The sequence below is a fragment of the Crocodylus porosus genome, unplaced genomic scaffold, assembly GCF_001723895.1.
Source record: "Crocodylus porosus isolate Cpor-Errol unplaced genomic scaffold, CroPor_comp1, whole genome shotgun sequence".
In the NCBI taxonomy this organism is placed as follows: domain Eukaryota; kingdom Metazoa; phylum Chordata; order Crocodylia; family Crocodylidae; genus Crocodylus; species Crocodylus porosus.
The window spans coordinates 89,622,177-89,642,632 of NW_017728947.1; the positions used below are offsets into that span (position 1 = coordinate 89,622,177).

At 42.0% G+C, this 20,456-nt stretch overlaps 1 protein-coding gene across 1 annotated transcript in view; it reads right to left on the reverse strand.

The window, feature by feature from the left end:
- LGMN (legumain) overlaps positions 1-18,026 on the reverse strand; it is a 38,039-nt gene extending 20,013 nt beyond the window's left edge. Inside the window, exons 1-2 of the mRNA XM_019552439.1 lie at positions 17,930-18,026; positions 11,416-11,583 (exon numbers count right to left, since the gene is read on the reverse strand). Coding sequence (XP_019407984.1) covers positions 11,416-11,553 — 138 coding nt within the window. The 5' untranslated portion in view covers positions 11,554-11,583; positions 17,930-18,026. The remainder of the gene's footprint in view (positions 1-11,415; positions 11,584-17,929) is intronic.
- Between the last annotated feature and the right edge of the window lie 2,430 nt (positions 18,027-20,456).

Consider the following 20,456-nt stretch of genomic DNA (forward strand, 5'->3'; position numbering starts at 1 on the left):
TGTACATACCTTAATTAAAAAAATACTTTATTGCTAAAAAATGCTAACCGATGGAAAAATGGCGCTGATAGACTTGCTCGACGCAGGGTTGCCACAAACCTTCAATTTGTAAAAAACGCAATATCTGCAAAGCGCAATAAAGCGAAGCACAATAAAACGAGGTATGCCTGTACTGAAGAGGTTTTTGCTGGTGTTGCTAAATTGGCAAGCCTCAGTGTGGATGCAGGTATGGTGTAAGCACGCTTATACCAACATTCAATTTACTACACTTTAAAGTTTTGCTGGCCTGCTATGTCTGTTAGCACATTTTTTACGCTTCTAATCAAGTTACCCCTGACATAGCTATCTATGCTGGCAGAAAACCTCAAGTCCATGCAGTTATACCAATAAAACAGCCTTCGTTAGCACCTGTTATACTCACTTCAGGGAAGTGATAAGTGGTCCTCCTACCCACTCACCCCCAAAATCCCTCTATTACTGATATAATGTCATCTCTACTGGGTTATTTGCTGGTATCCCTGCCACTGTAAGTGTAGACATGATCTGGGAAAATATGTACAAATGCATAACTTTGTTGATTTTAAACCAGGAAAAAAATCAAACTCACTTTATGCCCTGGCCCAAATTCAGCCTGGAGCATATAACTCCAGCTCCAGCCCTAGAGAAGTGATGGTGGTAATGGCAACAGCTCCACCTACAACGTGGGGCATGCAACAGCAGCAGTAACCCTGGCTGCCACCATATGCCCCATTCCAGAACAGCCTGTGCAGTATGGGACACGGGGCAAACAGCAGTGATAAATGCTGCCCCATGCTGGAGTTGGAGAAGCGGGGCTTGCAGCTGATGAGAGAGGGTTGCAGTGGTGGTGAAAAATGAAATGGCCAAACAACCAGGACTCTATCAGTCTTTGTTCACTCTCCTGCTGCTGATCATTATGTTCATGAGGGCCCTACATTGTGCAGCAAGCTATTCTCCTTTGGCCAGGCTCCCCAACTTCTGGCTGTCTGCCAGTTGCAATGTGTTGGATCCAGCCTGCAGGCTGTACATTTGACACCCCTGATTTAAATAAGGGTTAATGGTTGTGCTGGTAAAACGTAAATACAAATCATAAATCACTGACCATATTAACCTTGATCTGGTAAACTGGCTAAAATGACTGATAAATTCCATTGGAGAGTAGCAAAAATGGAAGAATTTTCCACTGTGTTGCCCTTTGTATTTTTTTAGCATTCATTTAGGAGATTTTTTTTCTCTTCATTTCCTTCAGCTTCCTCCCTCATATTCTTCCTAGCACTTGATGCATCTAAACTGCTGTTTTAATTAATCACCCCAAAACTTGTTCCTTTGCACTATTCTCTTAGCCTTGTTCATATTAGTGCCAAAAGAAGTTCAATGTTCACACAACTGCCATGCTTCAGAATTTCTTCTAACTTCTGCTATTCCCCAAAAAATGTCTTCATATAATTCTGTTCTACATAATTTCTTCTGTCTTCTTCAGTAGTACCCGAGTGCCTTCCAGTAGTCCATCAAGCAACGGCTTTTAAGTATGACTCATCTTTTCTTTGCTTTTTTTTTTTTTTTTTTAAGAAGGGAACTGGGTGAAGCACAGTGTTTTAAAAAAAATGATATTGTAAAACAGGGGTGCTCAACCTCCAGTTTACAGGCCAAATGTGGCTTGTGAGGCCTTGAAACGTGGCTCACAGGCCCATTGATCAGGAAATCTAGTGGCTGGGGAGCAGTAGCAGTACTGCTACCCCTGCCTGCTGACAAAATCCCAAGTCCCACAGGGCAGGCTGGAGCCAGGTCGCAACCCTGCCCCTGCATGGCCAGATCCAGGCCAGGTCTTCTTCCCTCTGTGCAGCCAGGTTAGGGCTAAGCCATGCCCCCTTTTTAACTGGGGCTGGCCCATGCCCCATCCCCTGGACCTCTGGTTCAGGGCCAGCTCACACCTGCTTCCCCCCCCCACAACACATACACTGTGGGGTTGGGCCAAGCCCTGTCCCCATAGGGATGGTCATGCCCCTCTGCTCTGCAGGGCCACACTACCTCTCCTCCTTACTGTGTACAGCCTGTTGAGGCCACAGCAAGGCATCTTACCACCATTTTTCTTTCCAGTACACTCTGTCTTTCCCCACCTCCTGGTACAGTTACAGCAGTGCTGAGCAAGATAATGCTAGACCTTCACACCTTACAACTTTAAAATCTCAGAGTGCAAAGGAGTACAATGTACAACTTTGACCCAGCAGGGACAGTTTCCCGACCATGTCTGTTGTTTTCATACAGTTGGAACTGTTCTGTTAACATGGGAAAGTTATAACCATGTCATTGACAGCACAAACTTAAACTGCTATTGTTACACTGATATAATTCATTATATGGACTCACTCCTATGTTGTTGTTTTTTTCCTAACTAAGCTTGTTTCTTTGAAGAGGCAGTGCAAGCTAAATGCATGTGACCCTTATTCTAGAAGAGGAGTGTTATGACTGGTGTAACTACATCAGTATAACTAGGAAAACCTCCAGTGTAGGCAAGCCCTTAGAAAAGTTCAAAATAAGCTTGTTGTCATCACTTCTTGGCTCTTGAAAGATGTTGTCAGTCTGTAACAAAAGGGTATTTGGGCACTAAATCATTCACTTAATCCATTATAAATAGGATACAGAGCAAGTCTTTCACAGAACTTTTACCTAACTTACAAAAATATGAATCTAGTTTAAGTAGTGGCCAACCTTTCAGCCTGATGGCTTGGATCAGTGGCGTGGGGTCTGCATGCCCAGTTGTGGCCACACACTGGCCTGGCCCCACCTGCCTACACTATCTAGTACACAGAGACATATCATCCAAACTGTGGGGCTCCAAAGTGGGCAACATGGGGGCAGCAATTAACACTACCATTGCTCTCCTGCTACCATAATTTTCTGACCTATGGAGAACCCAATGGGCTAGATAACACAGTCCTGTGAGCCAGGGGTTGAACCAGATCAAAGTTTTCAGCTGCCATAAAAACATTAATGTTGGAATAGCTTTTTAATATTTTAAATGCTAAAGCATGTTTTTTGCCGACAGCCTGCATTTATCATAAATGCCTCTCTCTCAACAGCATGTACCAGCAAATCTTTTCTTGGTGTAGAGCTGACCAAAATCATTAGCCACCTTAGACACACACACACACCCCCCAATTCAGTTGCAACAGTATTTACGAAATGAGGAAGCATTAGTGTAAAGAAGGTTGCCGAGACAGCCTATAAAAGCTTGTTAATTATTTGTATCATTGAAGAAAGGAGTGTAAAATCCTGGACCAGGATCTCTTTATGCTACACCTTGTGCCAACACAAAATGACTGTCAACACAAGAGTTGTCTGTACACAAGTGTGGAGGCTGCTCTGACTCACTGTAATTACAGCACGTCAGTGGTAACTACTGTGCTCCAGCCAGCCTTAGTGTCTTGTGTATCAGCATCTCTGCACTTCAAAATGGCAGCAGGGATGCTCGACCTAAAGCTAGGCTTGCCAATCCTCAGGATTGCCCTGGAGTCCCCAGGGATTACATATAAATCTTTACAAGACTACTGAGAGTCACCTAAGATACGATGATAGGGCAGTCATTAAAATAAATATTAAATAGTCCAGTGGGTTTTTTTAAATGTAACAGTAAAATGCATTTGCCTTCCCGGCATAAAGTCATTAATGACATTACATCATGTGAAGCTGACACCCCCTGGAATAGATCCAAATAGGAGATGGCAACTCCCAGCTACTTCAAATACCCCGCCACCATTTTGAAACGTGGGGACACTGATATATGGGATGCTGTGGTGCTTTAAATTAGAACAGCTCTTGGAGCTATTCTAATGAAAGTGCTGCTCCCCCCCCCCAGGAACACATGTAAAAGTACCCAAAGAGCTTATCATGTAAGTACAAGACAAGAGGTAACAGAGGGATATGGAAAGGCAGGGGAGTACAAAGAGACAAGGCATTATTTATCAGCATGATAAATGGTCTCTGTTCAAATTTGTTCCCAAAAAGCTAGATGACAGCATATTAAAAACAAAATCTGATCAAGCAAGCTTGGGTTCATGAAAGCTTATGTTATACATCCAATTTAATTAGTCCTATAAAAGTGCAAGTCTATCTTACTGTCTGCTACCAACCCCACCCCTTTTTCTTTTCCCCTCACAACTGTCTAGAGTAGAGATCATAAATTTACTAAGAGCCATTCAGTTAAACCATTCTTAAAACACTCTTGAGAAATTTATTTCCATAATGTATAAAAGAGACAAACAAAGCTGTCAAGTTCTGTCACTATAAAATATTAGTTAGTGATTATTTTCTAATAAGATACAGAAACTATACAATTTTAATATCTGAATGCATGAGGAAAGTACTTCTGTGTATTGTACATCTTATGATTTCAGTGCATTTCCCTTTTTTTTTTTTTAAATGGCAGTTGACACACCAATATAGATTGAAGTGCTTAAAAAAAAAAAAAAAAAAAAAAAAACAATATGCTGAATGGATGTCTTCTAATCAAAATATGCAATTCTCTCTACCATGTTTTCAACATCCTGAACAAACGGAAGAATTAGTACCAGGTATATTTCAGGACATTTCTGAAATATTTATTCTTTAGCATTTCATTTATTTTTCTTCCGTTGTTGCCCTTCTCCTCCATGCCAAAGACAAGGATCTCGGCTTTATCGCCACCTTATGTGGCAGAACTCGTCAGTGCTTTCTGGGCACACCTGGGTAAGTGCAGACAGCCAAGGGGTTGCAGAACAGTTGTGCTAGTTTGAATTTTTAACCTGTTTCCTTTGCAGAAAAGCTACTCCACTGAAAAGAACTGCAGCATGTGCCAAAAAGAATATTGTGTAGTGACAGAACTTGAATTAGGAACAACTTGGATGTTAAACTTCCAAGGAAAACAAGCCCAATAGCATATGCAGTCCAAGCGCTGGAGTGCCTAGCACTTAAAACAAAAACATACTAATGTACATGGCAAGAATAGCTTAAATTTTCATTAAATTGGAACTAGTTACAGTCAAAGACTGCATTGTATGCAAGCCCCAAGCATGAATAAAGAGAACCACCATTTGCATTTCTCCAATTTGTACCTGGAGTTGGCCCCACTGCAGTCACACCTGCCAGCTACTGGCCACTGCTCTCTTAAGTATACAAAATAAGTGACAAAGCTACAGGTTCAAATCCTGTAAACAGAGATGAAATAACAGTCACAAGCTGGCAGAGGGTAGATTTAGGCTAGATATCAGGAGACACTACACAGTCAGAGCGGCTAGGATCTGGAACCAACTTCCAAGAGAAGAGGTGCTAGCTCCTACCCTGGGGGTCTTTAAGAGGAGGCTGGATGAACACCTCACTGGGGCCATTTGACCCCAGCACTCTTTCCTGCCATGGCAGGGGGTCAGACTTGATGATCTGCTCAGGTCCCTTCCGACCCTACCAACTATGACTCAGTCTTTTGTTCATATACAGTATCTTGGTAAGGATGGAGCTATATTTACAGACAGAACCCCTCTTTTTTTAAAACGTGAAATTTATCTTCTCAGCATGGATATAAAGATAAGTGCACAGAGCATACCAGGGCTTACCGCAGTGTTCATCTCAAAACATTTCTTCTCCCTTCAATATAGCCAATCATTGTGTAGAATCTTGCATGCTATTAGGCTACTACAATGAACCTACTATAAGTGATTACAGGGTATATTCTGATGGTGCTGTGTGGAAATTGCATGCACAGCACTCAAAGAATTTGGGATAAACCTCTGTACAGAAAGGCAATGAAAAAACATTGAAGCCGATTCACAATTTGCAATAAAATTTGTACATGGAATTAAATTGAGGGAGATTTAATTTAAGATACAAAACCAAATCTTCCTTCAATATTTGGCAGAAATAGCAAAGTATCCTACAATTAAGAAGCAAACCATGGTTTGCTTTAAAAGATACAGGCAGGCCTCGGACTTACAGTAGGTTACGTTCCTGGAAAAGGCGCTGTAAGTCTAAACTGATTTTCCCATAGAAACAATGTTATAATAGGGGCTTACGTTCTTGACCAATGGCCTGATGCCCAACTTTTCATAGAAATGACCATAAACACCATATTTAAATCAACTATTTAAAAAACTAAGTGATATACACTGTACAATACAAAGCTTTCTAAAGTATACTGTATATAAATTGATTAAAAACAGGGCAATACAGTAACAAATCACATAACATTTTATTTAATCAGAAGGTGAAGGAACACCTTCATCAGGGTCATGGAATTCAGAGGGACTTCCTTGGGGAGACTTGGGGCCACTTAATCAGTTTCTCATAAAGCCATCCAGGGATGTTTGAGTTGCTGCCCTCTTTTTCTCATTGAGAATTTCCCTGTAGTGCCATTAAGTGCAAGCATCCAGCGCCATAAGTAATAATATGGGTGTAAATGGCAGAGCATTGTAAGTGCGAATCGCCGTAAGTTGAGGACTGCCTGTATAGGACCCTGCAGAACTATTGTCAATGGAATATGTCTAACAGCAGGTATAATCTGTCTGGAAAACAATGGCTGATTTTTCTTAGGTGACTCATCTTCAGCTGGCTTTACAAATCTGTGTTGTATTTGCAGTGAAGCCTGTATGACTAACTGGAAACAGTCTATTATGCCTGAAGTATTCTCTAAAGCAGGGGTTTTCAATGTGTGCGGTTTTTGTTTTGTTTTGTTGTTTGCTTGTTTTTTTAAAATTATTATACCCCGGCAGCCCACTTATTAAAAAGTGTATCCCCTGAGGGAGGGAGGTGGCAAGTGGCTAGATGCAGAACAGGAGGACAACAGTGGCAGACTGGCAGCAGTGCAGCATCTGTGTGGCCCTGGGCTCTGCTCCTGTTAGGCAGCGGAGCAGGGTGGCAGCTCTCTGTCCCTGCATACCCCCTGAGACCTTTCAAAGTATCCTGAGGGGTAAGTGTACACCCAGGTGACAACCCCTAAAGGATGACTGGTACAAAAGGAAGGAAAAGCTGATGAATGAAACATACAATTGAGAATAAAGGCCTGAGTTCTGTTCATGGCTGTCCCACGTGACAAAAAATTTTCCTCTGTATTTAGGAAGTGGGGAAACAACACTTCAAAGGCATGTAGTACAGCATAAAAATTTCCATAGTCTTTTCAAATCAAAGGTGCTTCCCTGCCATGCATTTTCACAGACTTGCATTTTGCATGCTAGCATAAGCTTCTATGCCGACCTTAGAGAATAGGCCAGCAGACTCCCTCTGCCTGAAAAAGGGTGTTTGTGTCTGAAAATTTGTAAAGAACAACTTTGCCAACTATTTATTCACTTAGTTAGATGTGACATTTTTTATTAGAATAAATAACCTTGTCTGCCTACAGAAACCAAGTATTTTTATTCCATCCTTGTTTGAACCCCACTGGGTAACTAGACTTTGTTGTTTTGATACATAGTATTAAAGTAGGTTTTACTGAATGGTGTATTGGCTAGAATAGATAAGGAGCAGAGTTAAAAACAGACTTCCTGGAACAGAAAGTTTATTCCTACAGATGTACACCCCCATTACCTTACTTTAAGTACCTGTGAAGTACTGAGGCTAGAAATAAACTTTGCCAAATTAAGCAAATTAGCTGTGCCACAATGTGTTCACGGTGCAGCTGATCCGCTTCATTGGGTAAAACACAGGACAGGACACCCCTTCATACTGCAGAACAAGGGGTGATTTTTTTTTTTTTTTCCCAGGGGGCCCTGGACTGTGTACCCCAGAAATTCTCAAGCAGGATCAGGCTCTCAAGTCCTGGGAACACCTGCCTGGCTTCCCCTGCTCACCCAGATGGGTCTCTGTAGATCCCAGGGACAGGTCCAGGGAAGTGATTCCCAGCATGGAGGTATGAGGGTGCTACAGATTCCTAGCAGCCTTTCCCCACTTAGGAGGGCACAATCCTGGAGATCTCAGCATGAGTCTCTGTAAGTGGGGAAAACTGGGCTAGTACTCCAACGACTTGAGGGGCCTGATCTAGTGCAGGAACAAACCCCCAGAACACCAGCCCAGCCAACTAGAGAACAAGGACACCTGAGGCTGCCCACACACTGCTGCCCCAAAGCAAAGAGATGTCCACTGCAATACAAGAGCACAAATTATTACTACCTCTTGTCATCCAACTGATCTGCCTCTGTGGCATGACCAGAGGTAGGGGTATCCACTTGCTCAGCATCTGTGCCATCATAACAACTGTCAGATACCATCCATTTCTGCTCCAAGATAACACCCCACTTCCCTGCCTTCAGGAGAGTGTGGGAGGAAAAGAGAAAGGGTTATTTATAATTCAAGCGGCATATATAAAAGTATTGCCACAAGTTGTAGAGGCTAATAAATTCTAACAAAGTTAATGATGGCATGAAACTCTTTGTTTTACACCTGTTACTGTTTAACTTCGTTGCATGTACCCTGGTTCCAGTATTGTGAGATGCAGTTAAATAGTAAATCCATATTTATTTTCTCCCTGACAGTCATGATTTTATAGACTTATTACATTCCTTCTCCCTACCTCCACTTCCAGTTGCCTTTTCTACAAAAAGGCTAAGACTTTTCAGCTTAATCTTACTTCATACAAATGACTCTATGATTATCTTTGTTGTCCTTCTTTGCACCTTTTCTATCTCTGTTATGTTCTTTTAGGGATTGAGGTGTAGGCCATTTTAGTCCCATCCTATTCATGGTATTGGCATAGTATGAATTTATATAGGGGCATAATGACCTCTACTATTCCCTTCTAAATAATTCCCAACATTCTAATTGCCTCTTTTGATAGCTGCTGATCATTGGGCCTATGTTTTCAGAGAACTATCCATAATAATAGTCCACAAAGTCTTTAAGAGTACTAATTGAAGGGCTCATCATCATGCATCTGCATTCGATTATATGCGAGAGAATCTCTACCCTTATAACCATTTTGTTGCCCATTCACTCAGTTTTATGAGATCCTTCTTCATGCTCACTTCTGTTTTTCTTTTTACTACCCCAAACAAATTTTGATAGTTTTCAGAAACATGAACATGTCGCTGTTCCTCCCCCATCTTTCCCCCTCCCCTGAAGTGCACACACTTTAGTCATTTGTGACTATTTAAACAGCACAAAAGCCCCCAAAATATAGCACTGAAGAGATGGGGGGGGGGCAGTCCTGAAAATGTGGCATGCTCTATTTGAGATTTTGAAGCTTCTTTAGCAACTTGAAATTTCACTGCAGATCTTTTGCATTATGAACTCTGAAAACTGAACAAAGCTACATTGTTTTTATAAGCATCTTCAAGAACATACAGCTACTCACCATTAATGAAAGAAAACCCAAATATGACTTAAGCAAAATGATTTTAATGTAAAGCTACTACTAGTAAAGCTTTGAAGGAAACGGTTTGAAAAAGAGATTTCTTCAAATAATTAAGGTATATGCTTATTTAAACCTAAACATTTTAAATCTTTCAGAAAACTCTTAACATACCGTACTTTTTTTATTTTATTTTTGATAAGATGAAGTCGTCACACACACACTTAACATGGGAGGGGAAGCCCTTCATCTTACAAAAATGAGTGCGTGTGTGTGTGTGGGGGGGAATAGGCGATTGTTATGGCTCTTATTCATTATGGGGGCCATAGCTGCAGCTTCTGCCAACCCCTTCTGCACTCTACCATGTCCCCCATGCAGTCTCTTCCCTTGCTCCATGCCAGGGGACTGAACTCAACTCCAATCTGGCCCCAAAGCATCTGGGCACACAGGCTGGGCTGGAGCCATAAAAATCATTGTCCAAGGCTAGAACAGGGACAGAACTGGATACCACAGCAAGGATGAGGAGGGAAGCCCCTCCTCCCAAGGCTGCAATGGGGAGGCAGGCAGGGGGAAAATCTGCATGAACTCTTTATACCACCTGCCCCCTTCACTACCTGTTGTTCCCCACCCCTGCCAGTAGCAGTGTGGGGAAAATGAATTAAGAGGCAACCCCCTAATAATTAGACTCTATGTATGAAAAATTATAACAAACTCTTATAAATTTCCCATGTATAGAATCTAATTCTTGGGAGGGGGTTGTTTTAAGTTGAACAGTCACCTTGGATCTGAGTAAATACAGTAGTTGTAAGTAACTGATTAGAAAAAGCATTTTGAATGTTATTTATTCATAGACAGAATTCTAGTTCCTATTCAAATAGAATTTGACAACTTAATTTTATACAGAGTAAACAGCTAGTAAAATTTGCTTCCCCACCCCAATATCTTCAGTATTAAAAAAAAAAAACTGAAATAAAAAGGTTAATCTATATAAACTACTTAAATAAATAATATATGGAGGTAGTATATTTTCCTAGAAAGCACAGATTAGCACCTAATTTAATGCAATAATTGGTTACAAACCAAAATCTTAATGGCCACCAATTTAAATCTGCAATACTTTGGGGGGGGGGGGGGTAGAGTATAAATGCAAATGATTAACTGATTGTATAAAAGATTAGGTCAGCAAGTTGGAAACAGATTTTAAATAATAATAAATTAGTTGCTGCTGCTTGTTTAAAAAATTTGGTTGAGAAAGAAAGAGGAACCTCCAAAAGGTAGTGGGTAAGAGAGGAAGAAGGAACCAGGTAGTAAGAGTACAAATAACTTTTTCAAAAAGCCTCCCTTATTGAGCTTGGTGCTGTAACTGATTGACATTCTAAGGCCTTTTAGCAAGATTTCAGAAATCATTATAATGATCCCATCTGCCTTTAAAAGAAAAATCCAAGTAGAAAAGGAATGCTTCTTCACTTTGAAAACTTTTTGCTTAAAAGGAAGGAAAGAGCACTGAGGGCGATTTATTAAGTAAGAGAGAGATGGCAAAGGAGATGCCCAAGGGAGGGGGGAGGGGAAGAAAGGAAAGAGAGAGAAGAGAAGAGAAGGAAGGTAGGTAGGTTGGTTAAGGAGAGTCTCCTTTTTAAAAACTTAAAAGTTCTGCATATTACTTTTTCCTAATCAAACATCTTACATTAAAACACGTTCCTGCCATAAAACAACTATTAATCATCTGGAATTTACAAGGAGCATCCCTAAGGAGCAGAGGGGGCTCCCCAGCACACTTGGTAGCAGACCCAGAAGTGGACCAGAAGCACTTCTGGGTCTGCCAGGGAGCGTGCTGGGGTGGGGTCCAAATCAAATTGGGGACGGTGACTTGATTCGGATCACCGTCTCTGATTCAGGCCGAATCAGAATTGAATACAGCCCATTTCACATACCCCTAATTCCTAACTAAATTAATTCAAAACATCTGAAACTTGGGCACATAATTATGTTTTTTAGGGAAGAGAGTTTAAGAAAATGCAAAGCAGCAGGTAGGTAATGCCATATTCTAAGAAAAGATTTGTCAGTGTGTCAGTGACCTGGACAATACTTACCTGGTGTCTGTAGTTATACCAGCCACTTGACCCTGCTACAATAACAACCCAGTGCTTGCCTCCATCCTCTGGATCTTCCAAGGGAAATGTGCTGATTCCCAGAATACAGCCTAGTAATACAGTTGCTTTCAAAACCATTCTCTTCTTTGTGTGCTTCGAGTCCAGAAACTAAGGAACAAGAAATTTGAAAAAGTAGGTTACAAGACAGTAATATAAAGTCATAATTGCAACTCTTTTTTGCATTAAAGTGATACGGGTAAGATTAAATTCCTGTTTGTGTCTTCAAATCAATAAACTGATACTAACAACATTTTTTCAGACTTCCAAAAAAAATCTGCTAAAAAGTGATTATTCCAGCTGTTTTTTGTACAGCTGGAGCAATAACATTTCACCCTGTTCAAAGGATCCAAAAAAGGAAAATAACAGGTATCAGTTAAGTGGGTACAAAATGCTTCTAGGATTAAAGTGAATATACCTCTTCCCACTCTGCACAGAAGTAGACAAATACTAAGCAGTCTGGCCCAGCATGTCCAATTTTGATGGAGTCACAGAAGCTTTACTGCTACTACCCAACAGTCTCTTCTATTTCCTTGCCATGTGTGAAAGCAAAGTCCCACTAGCAGTTACTAAAGAGGCAATTTTAAAACACACTCAATTCTGGGGGGAAAAAAAATTACTTTAAAAAGTAATACACACATACTACACACTACAACCAGGCTGACTTGTCCAACTGAAGTTGTTTTGCCTGGATAGACTGGAGAAGTGGTCCAGATGAGATTCAAGATGGACAGGTGCAAAGTCTTGCACTTGGGAACTGAGTAACTTCATAAACAAGTATAGGTTGGAGAATAACGGCCTTGGCTGCAGTACTACAGAGGACCCGGGACTTACAGTGGACCATAAGCTGAATATGAGCCAACAATGTGGTCTTGCTGGGGGTGGGGGGGGAAATCCAGCTGTATTAACTTCCCCAAATGCAAGGGGAGAAATCCTTCTGCTCTATTCAGCACTGGTGAGGCCTCACCTGTAGTACTGTTTCCAGTTTTGGGCCCCACACTTCAAGAAAGACATGGGCAGTTGGAAAGACTCTGGCATGGGGCAACAAAAGTGATTAGGGGCCTGGGAGGGAAGGGTTATTTAGCCTGGAGAAGAGAAGACTGAGGGAAATATTTGATAAGTCTTCAAATACCTAAAGGGAAATTAGAGAGAGGATGAAGATGGGCTTCAGGTTGCATCAGGGGAAATGTAGTCTGGAGACTAGGAAGAACTTTCTGACTATGAAGGTGGTCAAGCACTGGAACAGACCACCTACAGAAGTTGTGGCTTCTCTATGCTAGGAAACTTTCAAAAGCAGGTTAGACAGACACATAGCTTAGTCAGGGATGGTCCTGCCTTGAGCAGGGGGCTGGATTAGTTGGCCCAGTGAGGTCCCTTCTAGCTTGACTTCCCTGCAAGTCTGTTTAATGACTTAATAAAGCAAGCGGTGTTCCCCAACAAACTGCTTGTTTTTGATGCAGGGCTGTTGGTTGCATGCCTTGTTTCTGATGCAACACTCAAACCATAGAACAGCTCTCTAATATACAACGGCCACGAGCTAACAAGAACATCTTTTATAATGATATAATTAGCAAAGATGAACTCTTGATAGCCACCTATTACTGTAATGGTAAGAGGACATAGGACTGGAACAATATGCTGTAGTATCAGGAAGTCATTTATAGGGTCAGACCATAGGTCTATCTAGTCCAGTTTCCTGTATCACACAGTGAGAAAGTGGATGCTAAGGGAAAGGGTTAACTGGGCATGTCCAGGATTTTATGCCCTGCTCCTCTCCCACTGCAGCGTCATTGTTTGAAGAGCAAAAACTAGTGACTTGCAAAACCATATTCCAATGCACAATGCGAGGTCAGTCATGCTTTTGCCATATAAAAAAAGCACAAAACAATTGACAAAAAGACAGCTTCAGCCACTCGCATTTGTCCACTCACTACTCAAAATCCCTCAAAATAGCAAGGTTGTTTCCTTCTGAACCTACTATGTATAATGAAGAATTTTAGCATAGCATGTAGCACAAGCCTTAACACTGGGTCTAACTGACACCAAGGATTCTGCAGTCGGTCAACAAGGTCAGAAATGTTCTGGAGCAAAAAATATGATACAGCTTTGAAAACAAACAACCCCCCCACGTCTTTATGTAATAGCGTTGACAGGCATTAGGTACGAGGGATCATGTAAAATAATTCCCTATTAGAAAAGAGAATAATAGGGTGATGAGAGCAAAGGAAATCAAAGACTGCCTTCTTCCTAAAGTTTCTTAAAATGTAAAAACTTGTTGTTCAGCTCTGCATGAGATAAATCAGTGCCATTACCACAAAAAATTGTGGCTTGAAAGTAAATGTGCAAAGCTTAACAATTCAGGATTTGCTACTCTATTCAATTGTATTAATTTCTGCTAATAAATTTTAAAAACTTAAAATTTTTTTTTTGCTTCTGTCAGCATACAAGGAGCCTAGTAAAGGTCTGTACCATGACATGGATGGTTCTTACTCCTATATGGATGCAACAGAGGTAAAAACCCTGCATTTTGCCCATCTTGCAACTTCCTTTAAAACGTATCAGATATATCACAACTTACTCATTGTCTTCAAGATGCTTGCTTTCAGCATGTACAAGCACTAATTCTGCTGTGAGCAACAGGACTGCAGTGTCCAGGCCAAGACATTTATTTGTAAAAATTTTGACACTTCCCATGATGCCTTCTATTCTTACAATAAAAGATGTGCTCCCTTACCAATAATCAGAGAGATTAGAGAAAGGAACGGAATGTCTGAATGCAACCTGGTCCATCTTGTCAATTTAACAGAATTCAGTTTAATTTCAATATTACTACCTTAAAAGAAATGTGCATCTGTTAGTGTGAAACTTAAGAGGAAACCTTTTGTTTTAAATTGTTTGCTGAAGTGGATTATTCAAACAATTCTGCTAAATCACTTTCTCTTTGCAGTTGTCAAATAAAGAGAAAAGGGCTCTGCAGATCAGAAGTGAGATATGGATCTTATCTCAGAATAATCAGTTCTTAAAGATGCAGGTTGTTAGTTCAGTTCCACATATGCATGCATGTTGTTTGCCATCTGACACTTGCTCAGTGGCTCACATGAAATGAGCTGGTGGAGCTCAGTCCAGGTTCTAATAGATAATCTAAGTGTCTGCAGTATGAAACTCATTACTACAATTAGTACTAACTAGCCGTCTCAGGAGAGAAAAGTCAAACTTATGAAAACCAAATAAAGACTAAATTCTTCCCTTCCCCTTTGGAATGAGAAGGCAACAAAAGTTATTTAAAATTTAAAAAAAAAAAAAAAAAAAAAAAAAAAAAGACAACTACTGACCCGCAACATGAGAAAAGAAAGCAGCATGTGACAAAAATAAGCAATGTCTAGGCCACAGATTCCAAGAGAAATGGAAAGGCAACTTCCATAAATTCTAGTTTGTTTTATATTTGGAACTGCAGTTCTATACATTTCTATCTTCAATTCCCAACATTTTACTTTGCTGTTTCTAATGTTGCATGCACCAGGAGTTTTGTTATACAAGATATACCTGATCTGTATCTGAAAGAGTTTAAAATTCACACAAAGCTCAAAATCACCTAGTAGTTTGGTAATAGGGATAATTTAGATCTACTGCATATTGACCTTATAGAAAAGTCTTGACTACGGCATTTTCACCATTGTAGACCATTGCTGTTTGAATTCTGACATACAATAATGTATAGGCATTAACTGAAATATAGTAAATACATTCTGTAGTCAGGCTAATACAACAAACAAATAAACCAACCACTTGCCTCTTAATATATTTTGCTTAGACTTTCTTTCTTATAAATTCTATACTATGAATCCATTAGATCCCAGTATTACAATTTTTCTAGAACATCATCTATTGTTTGCTTCCTTTTAGCTGTTCTCATGACCCAATGGCTTATTTTCAAAACCAAGTCACAATTCTTTTCCTAGATAAGGTAGTGCCAATTACTACCACCTAACTATTGATTTCCCCATCCTGCAAGTCACAGAACTCATTCTGCAAGGCGCTTGTCAGTTACATGATACTGAACTCGTGGACTAATTCCTAAATCTGAATGTCTAAGACCAAGTATCTAAATAAATACCTGGATTTTTAGAGCCAGTCCTACATTTCATACTGAAAGTTAATAGGAGGAAGATATTTCGGTTTCTATAAATTCAGGGACAATTTCTCTCATCATTTCTTTTTAAGAGTTTTATATTTTGCAAGCAGTAGAAATGAAGATTAGAACAAGACACTTACAGAAGGAATCTTACCTAAATCTTCTACTAACTGATTATAATAGAGTAATGGTTTGAGATTCAAAACCATTAAAAAAAACCCCATTAAATACAAAATCAGTCACTGAAAATGTGCAAATGTATTCATAACAAATGCAAAAAAATTCTAATTTAAAAAGACAGCACTTGTGTTCATATAAAAAGTAGCACAAACCCATTTAATAATATTTAACTACAAGTTTAAAATCATTTTAAAATTACTAGTCCACTGAATATCAGATTAAGTCCTAGAGCAGCACCAAGGATGATGGCCCATTATTTCACAACAGAAGTCACACTTCTTCGTCCCCGTGACTGACAAACCTGTAGTCCTGGTCTGAGTAAACCCAGAGTTTATCCTTGCAACCCAAGAATTCAATGAAACTGAAACCAGCCATTTACTTTTTCACTTTCACCTACTCGCATCCAAAATACCCCCATACATTAAATCAGTCATTTTTTTATCATGTAATCACACTTTCCAAACTGCAGGTACAAAAAATACAAGTATTAATGCAAAAGCTATTCATATAATATGTTAGACTGCATCATTCTGCAGATGGAAGCTATTTCTGTGAGCATGAAGTAGGTAGATGTCTAAAAACTTTGGGTTGACAATGTTGACACTAATGAAAGAGGAATCTAGGCAACCATTATGGTGTATGCATAAGAGGTCTAGTCAGGCGCCTGATGAAGCCCTTTGCATGAAGTCCGGTGACCATCACACCCAGACCTTTGCTTTGTATGCCTAGTTAAGAATACAAAGGAGTGGAGGCTGCCCAAGACCTACCATCCCCCCTTTAGGCCATGGAGATAAAATTCAAAGACCAGACACAGATGACCTAGGAAAATAAGTAACCAATGAACTTTGTACCTCAGTCCTTTGTACATGGTGTTTATTCTTAGTCTTGCTATTTTTTATTCATTCATCTAATCTTCATTAACCATTTCAGCTAGTCTGCACAAGAGCCATGTCATCTTATGCATTTGTACAATATGCAGCAAAATGCAGTCCAATCTCAATTAAGGACTCTGGGCATTAGTTTAAGCTAAACACATGATAGACCTTCACGTGAAGGTAATTCTCTCAACTGCAGCTCTAAATGAACTTGAGTTAACTGTGTTAGTCTGAAGTCGGACAGAAAGGAAGGCAGGGACATATGATTTACCGCACTTCAAACTGACTCCACAGTGTGCAAGCAATCCATCCCCCACACAAGACACCACCAGAAATTCCTCTCTGAAACTCAGGGAAAAACCTGTCCATTGGAACAGTAGGAAAATGGAGCAGGCTGCCCAGGGAAGCAGGGGACCTCCTTCACTAGACAGATTCAAAAAGAGGCTGAGTACACCTGTCTGCAACACATAAGGACAGCAAACCTGGCATCCATGCAGGGGATACCTGTGAGGTCCCCTCCTAGCCTATGGATCCATGACTAGTTTTCCACTTAAGAACTATTCTTTGGGACCACATCTGTGCACACTAAGTGGTGGAAATGCTTCCTGTGCTTCATTCATGAGCTGCCCTTTCCCAACAGCTCCTGTCATGGCTGCAAGCCATGCATCAGGACAGCTTTAAGCCCAACTCCTTAAAGAAAAAACAAATCTTATGGGCCAGGCAGAGGTGGCACTGCTGATGATCACACAGCTGCTTCTGAAGTTGCCACTTTCCAGGCCATTAGCTTTTCTGAGCAGTGACCATTTCCGTCCCTTTTTTGGTGTATGCAGCATCTGGCCCAGTGGGTCTCAATTTTTTCCATCTCCAGTCATCCATCGCTGCAGCCAGGTGCCCCTGGGAGAACCCCAGCTCTGTGCTTTCCCTCGGTTTTGGGTTTTTTTTAGTACGAAAAAAACAAGACAGTAATTGTTAGGCATTACGGAGAGCAGAGGAGCCCGCCGGGCCGGCCGGGGCCTCGCCACGCCTGGGATCCCCGCGGAAACGCTCTGGACGTGTCCGGCCTGCAGGGAGAAACACAGGAGCCGCGGCCCCCCTGGGAACCGCTGCGGCCGGCAGGGGAGCGGACGCCGGGCCGCCTGGCTCCAAACCCTGGCGGCAGGCGAGCCAGGCCCGACAGGACAGCACCGGGACCGACCCCCAGCACCACGTCTCCGGGTCGCGCTGCTGGGCCGCCCGTACCTCCCGCCCGCAAGTGACTCCCGGCTCTTACCCGGCCCCGCGCCGCTCCGACCGGCCGCCCGCAAGAACCCCGACGGCTGCTGTGATTGCTGCGGCCAGGGGGCACTATATAGAGGCGCGCGAGTGGCGGCGCACTCAGCCAATCGCAGCGGGGAGAGGCGCGGCCACATTGCCCCGCCCCCCGCGCGGTGACTACAATTCCTCGAGGGCCCAGCTGTGGCGCGGGGAAGCTGGGCTGGGGGGCGCGCGCAAAGCACATAGGGAGCTGTAGTCCGCGCCGGGGCGGGTCCCAGGCTTGGAGCGCTGAGGGGAGCCGGGGGCTTTGCTCACGGAGCCCCGCCCAGCTCTGTAATAGCTGTGTCACTGTGCGTATTAATTTGAATAACCAGCACAATAAGCACAACAAACCAGGGGAAAGTAATCCCAAAATGTTGTTTCATTACTCCTCGAGTCATTATATTAAATGCACAACTCTTTTTCAGCTCCACAAAACAAAGTCAAGCCTTGTTGAGCTTCTGGACCCTGCCTCCAATGCTTCATTGAAAGGGATTTCCATACCTGAGCTAATGTTCACCTGAGTTAATATTTCCTCACCTGAGTTAATAGTTTTAGCTAGAGTTTAAAAAAACAAAACCCCAGTCTGCAGGGCTGTGAAATGGGAGCAGGTTACCAGAAGGAGCGAGCAGGCAGCAGCACTGCAGAGGGATGGCGGTGGAACTAAAAGCCCATTTCAAAGGAAAGCGGGTGGGTTAAAGCCGGTGGGTTAACAGCTGCCGAATGAAGAGTTTGGATGGGATCAGGTAGATTATAATGAGCCATGAAGTTAGTTGACTCCTTCAGTGCTGTCTGACTGGAAATGCTGCTGCCACTGCCAAGCAGTTGGTTTTAAGCTTTGGGTGGACCAGGAGTCAGAGGAGTGCCAAACATGGGTGACTGGTGCCTCCCAAGTCTGGGGGGTACCAGTGGTGCACAACTAGGGGGAGCGCCAGTGGAGCCAATTTTAGGGGGGCACAAGCACTCTCTGTGTCCCCCTACCAGCCAAAGTGCTCGCTGGTGGGGGGTACCAGCACTCTCATGGGAAGCAAGTACACCAGTGCACCCTCACACCCTGGGATACCCCGGTATGGGTGGAGCCGTTGAGGCACAGAGGCAGTTATAGCAATATAAAGGTACTTCATGCCGATGCAGCTTTTGCTTATGAACTATACAGTACTAGCATATTTGTACCAGTAAAAGTTATTTTAGAACCACAGCTTAAATGGTACAAAACTGTGCATAGACATTACAGCTTCAGCGAACAATTGTAGGGGTTAGGATCTTGAATAGTTAAGAAAGAAGTCCTTACCTAAAATACTTGTCAGTCATTTCAAATAAATAGGCATTAAAAGCGATCTTTAAATGGTTTTTAAAACGTCTGGCTTGGGCCATGTCAATATTAGAACCTTTCGCCCCCACAGTAACCTCATTGTAGGGTGTAAAATTAATGACATTTCCATGATGACCATGTGCAGATGGAATCACTTTTGTCATAAAAGTGTCTCTGCGGAGTAATTTATTTTGTTCACTGAACTGATATAAGCTTCACAGATAAAAGCACATTTTTGTCGCACAAATTTCATCTATATTTAAGAAAGTTTTTATAGCACAGATGTGCTGGCAACCCTAGGTCTTTTGCCAGTGTAAAAATGTTTTAATAATAAAAAAATAAAATCGTACAGCTAAGTGCAATTATAAGAATAACAAATGTCAGCAGCAAGGTGGCATGCGGTGACTGCCCACTTGCGCCTTGTCAGCAGTGCCTTTTTGTAGGTGCACTGCCACTCAAGGGGGTGCAAGTGCACCTGCATGCACCCGCATGCACCCCCTATGCGTTGCCCCTGCCCTGGGGGACACCACTGGTCACCATGTGCCATGTTGACTCTGTTCTATTGACTATCACTCTGTGGGTCCAACCATGGAGCCAGGTCTGCAGCCATCAGACCATAAGGTTGTTGAGGCCACAGTTCCCGAATTTTTCCATGAGGACATTGTGGGAGACCAGTCAAAGGCTTTTTTGATATTTAAATATATGACATCAACCTCTTCTCCTTTGTTCACCTGGTCATAGAAGAAAATGAGGTTGGTCAAGCAAGACCTACCCACCATGAAGTCATGCTGGCTCTCTCTCAGAACATTGCCTTCTGTTAGCCTGTTGTTGATTGTTTCTTTGATGATTTTTTCCAAGGTCTTTCCAGGGATTGAGGTCAAACTGATTGGCCTGTAGTTCCCTGGATCTTCCTTCTTTCTTTTCTTGAAGATAGGTACCACATTAGCCCACTTCCAGTTTTCAGAAACTTCTCCTGAGTACCACAAGTTCTCAAATAACCTTGCCATTGGTCATGCTATGATGTCAGTCAACTCTTTTAGCACTCTTGGGTGCATTCCATCTAGGCCATCTGACTTGTAGATGTCCAGACTCTCAGCCTGTTCCCTCACAAGATCTTAACCAATTATAGGAATGTGATTGCCCTTACTCTAGTAGTCCTGCGTCCTGCATCCTGCAAGGCAGGTCCTCTCAG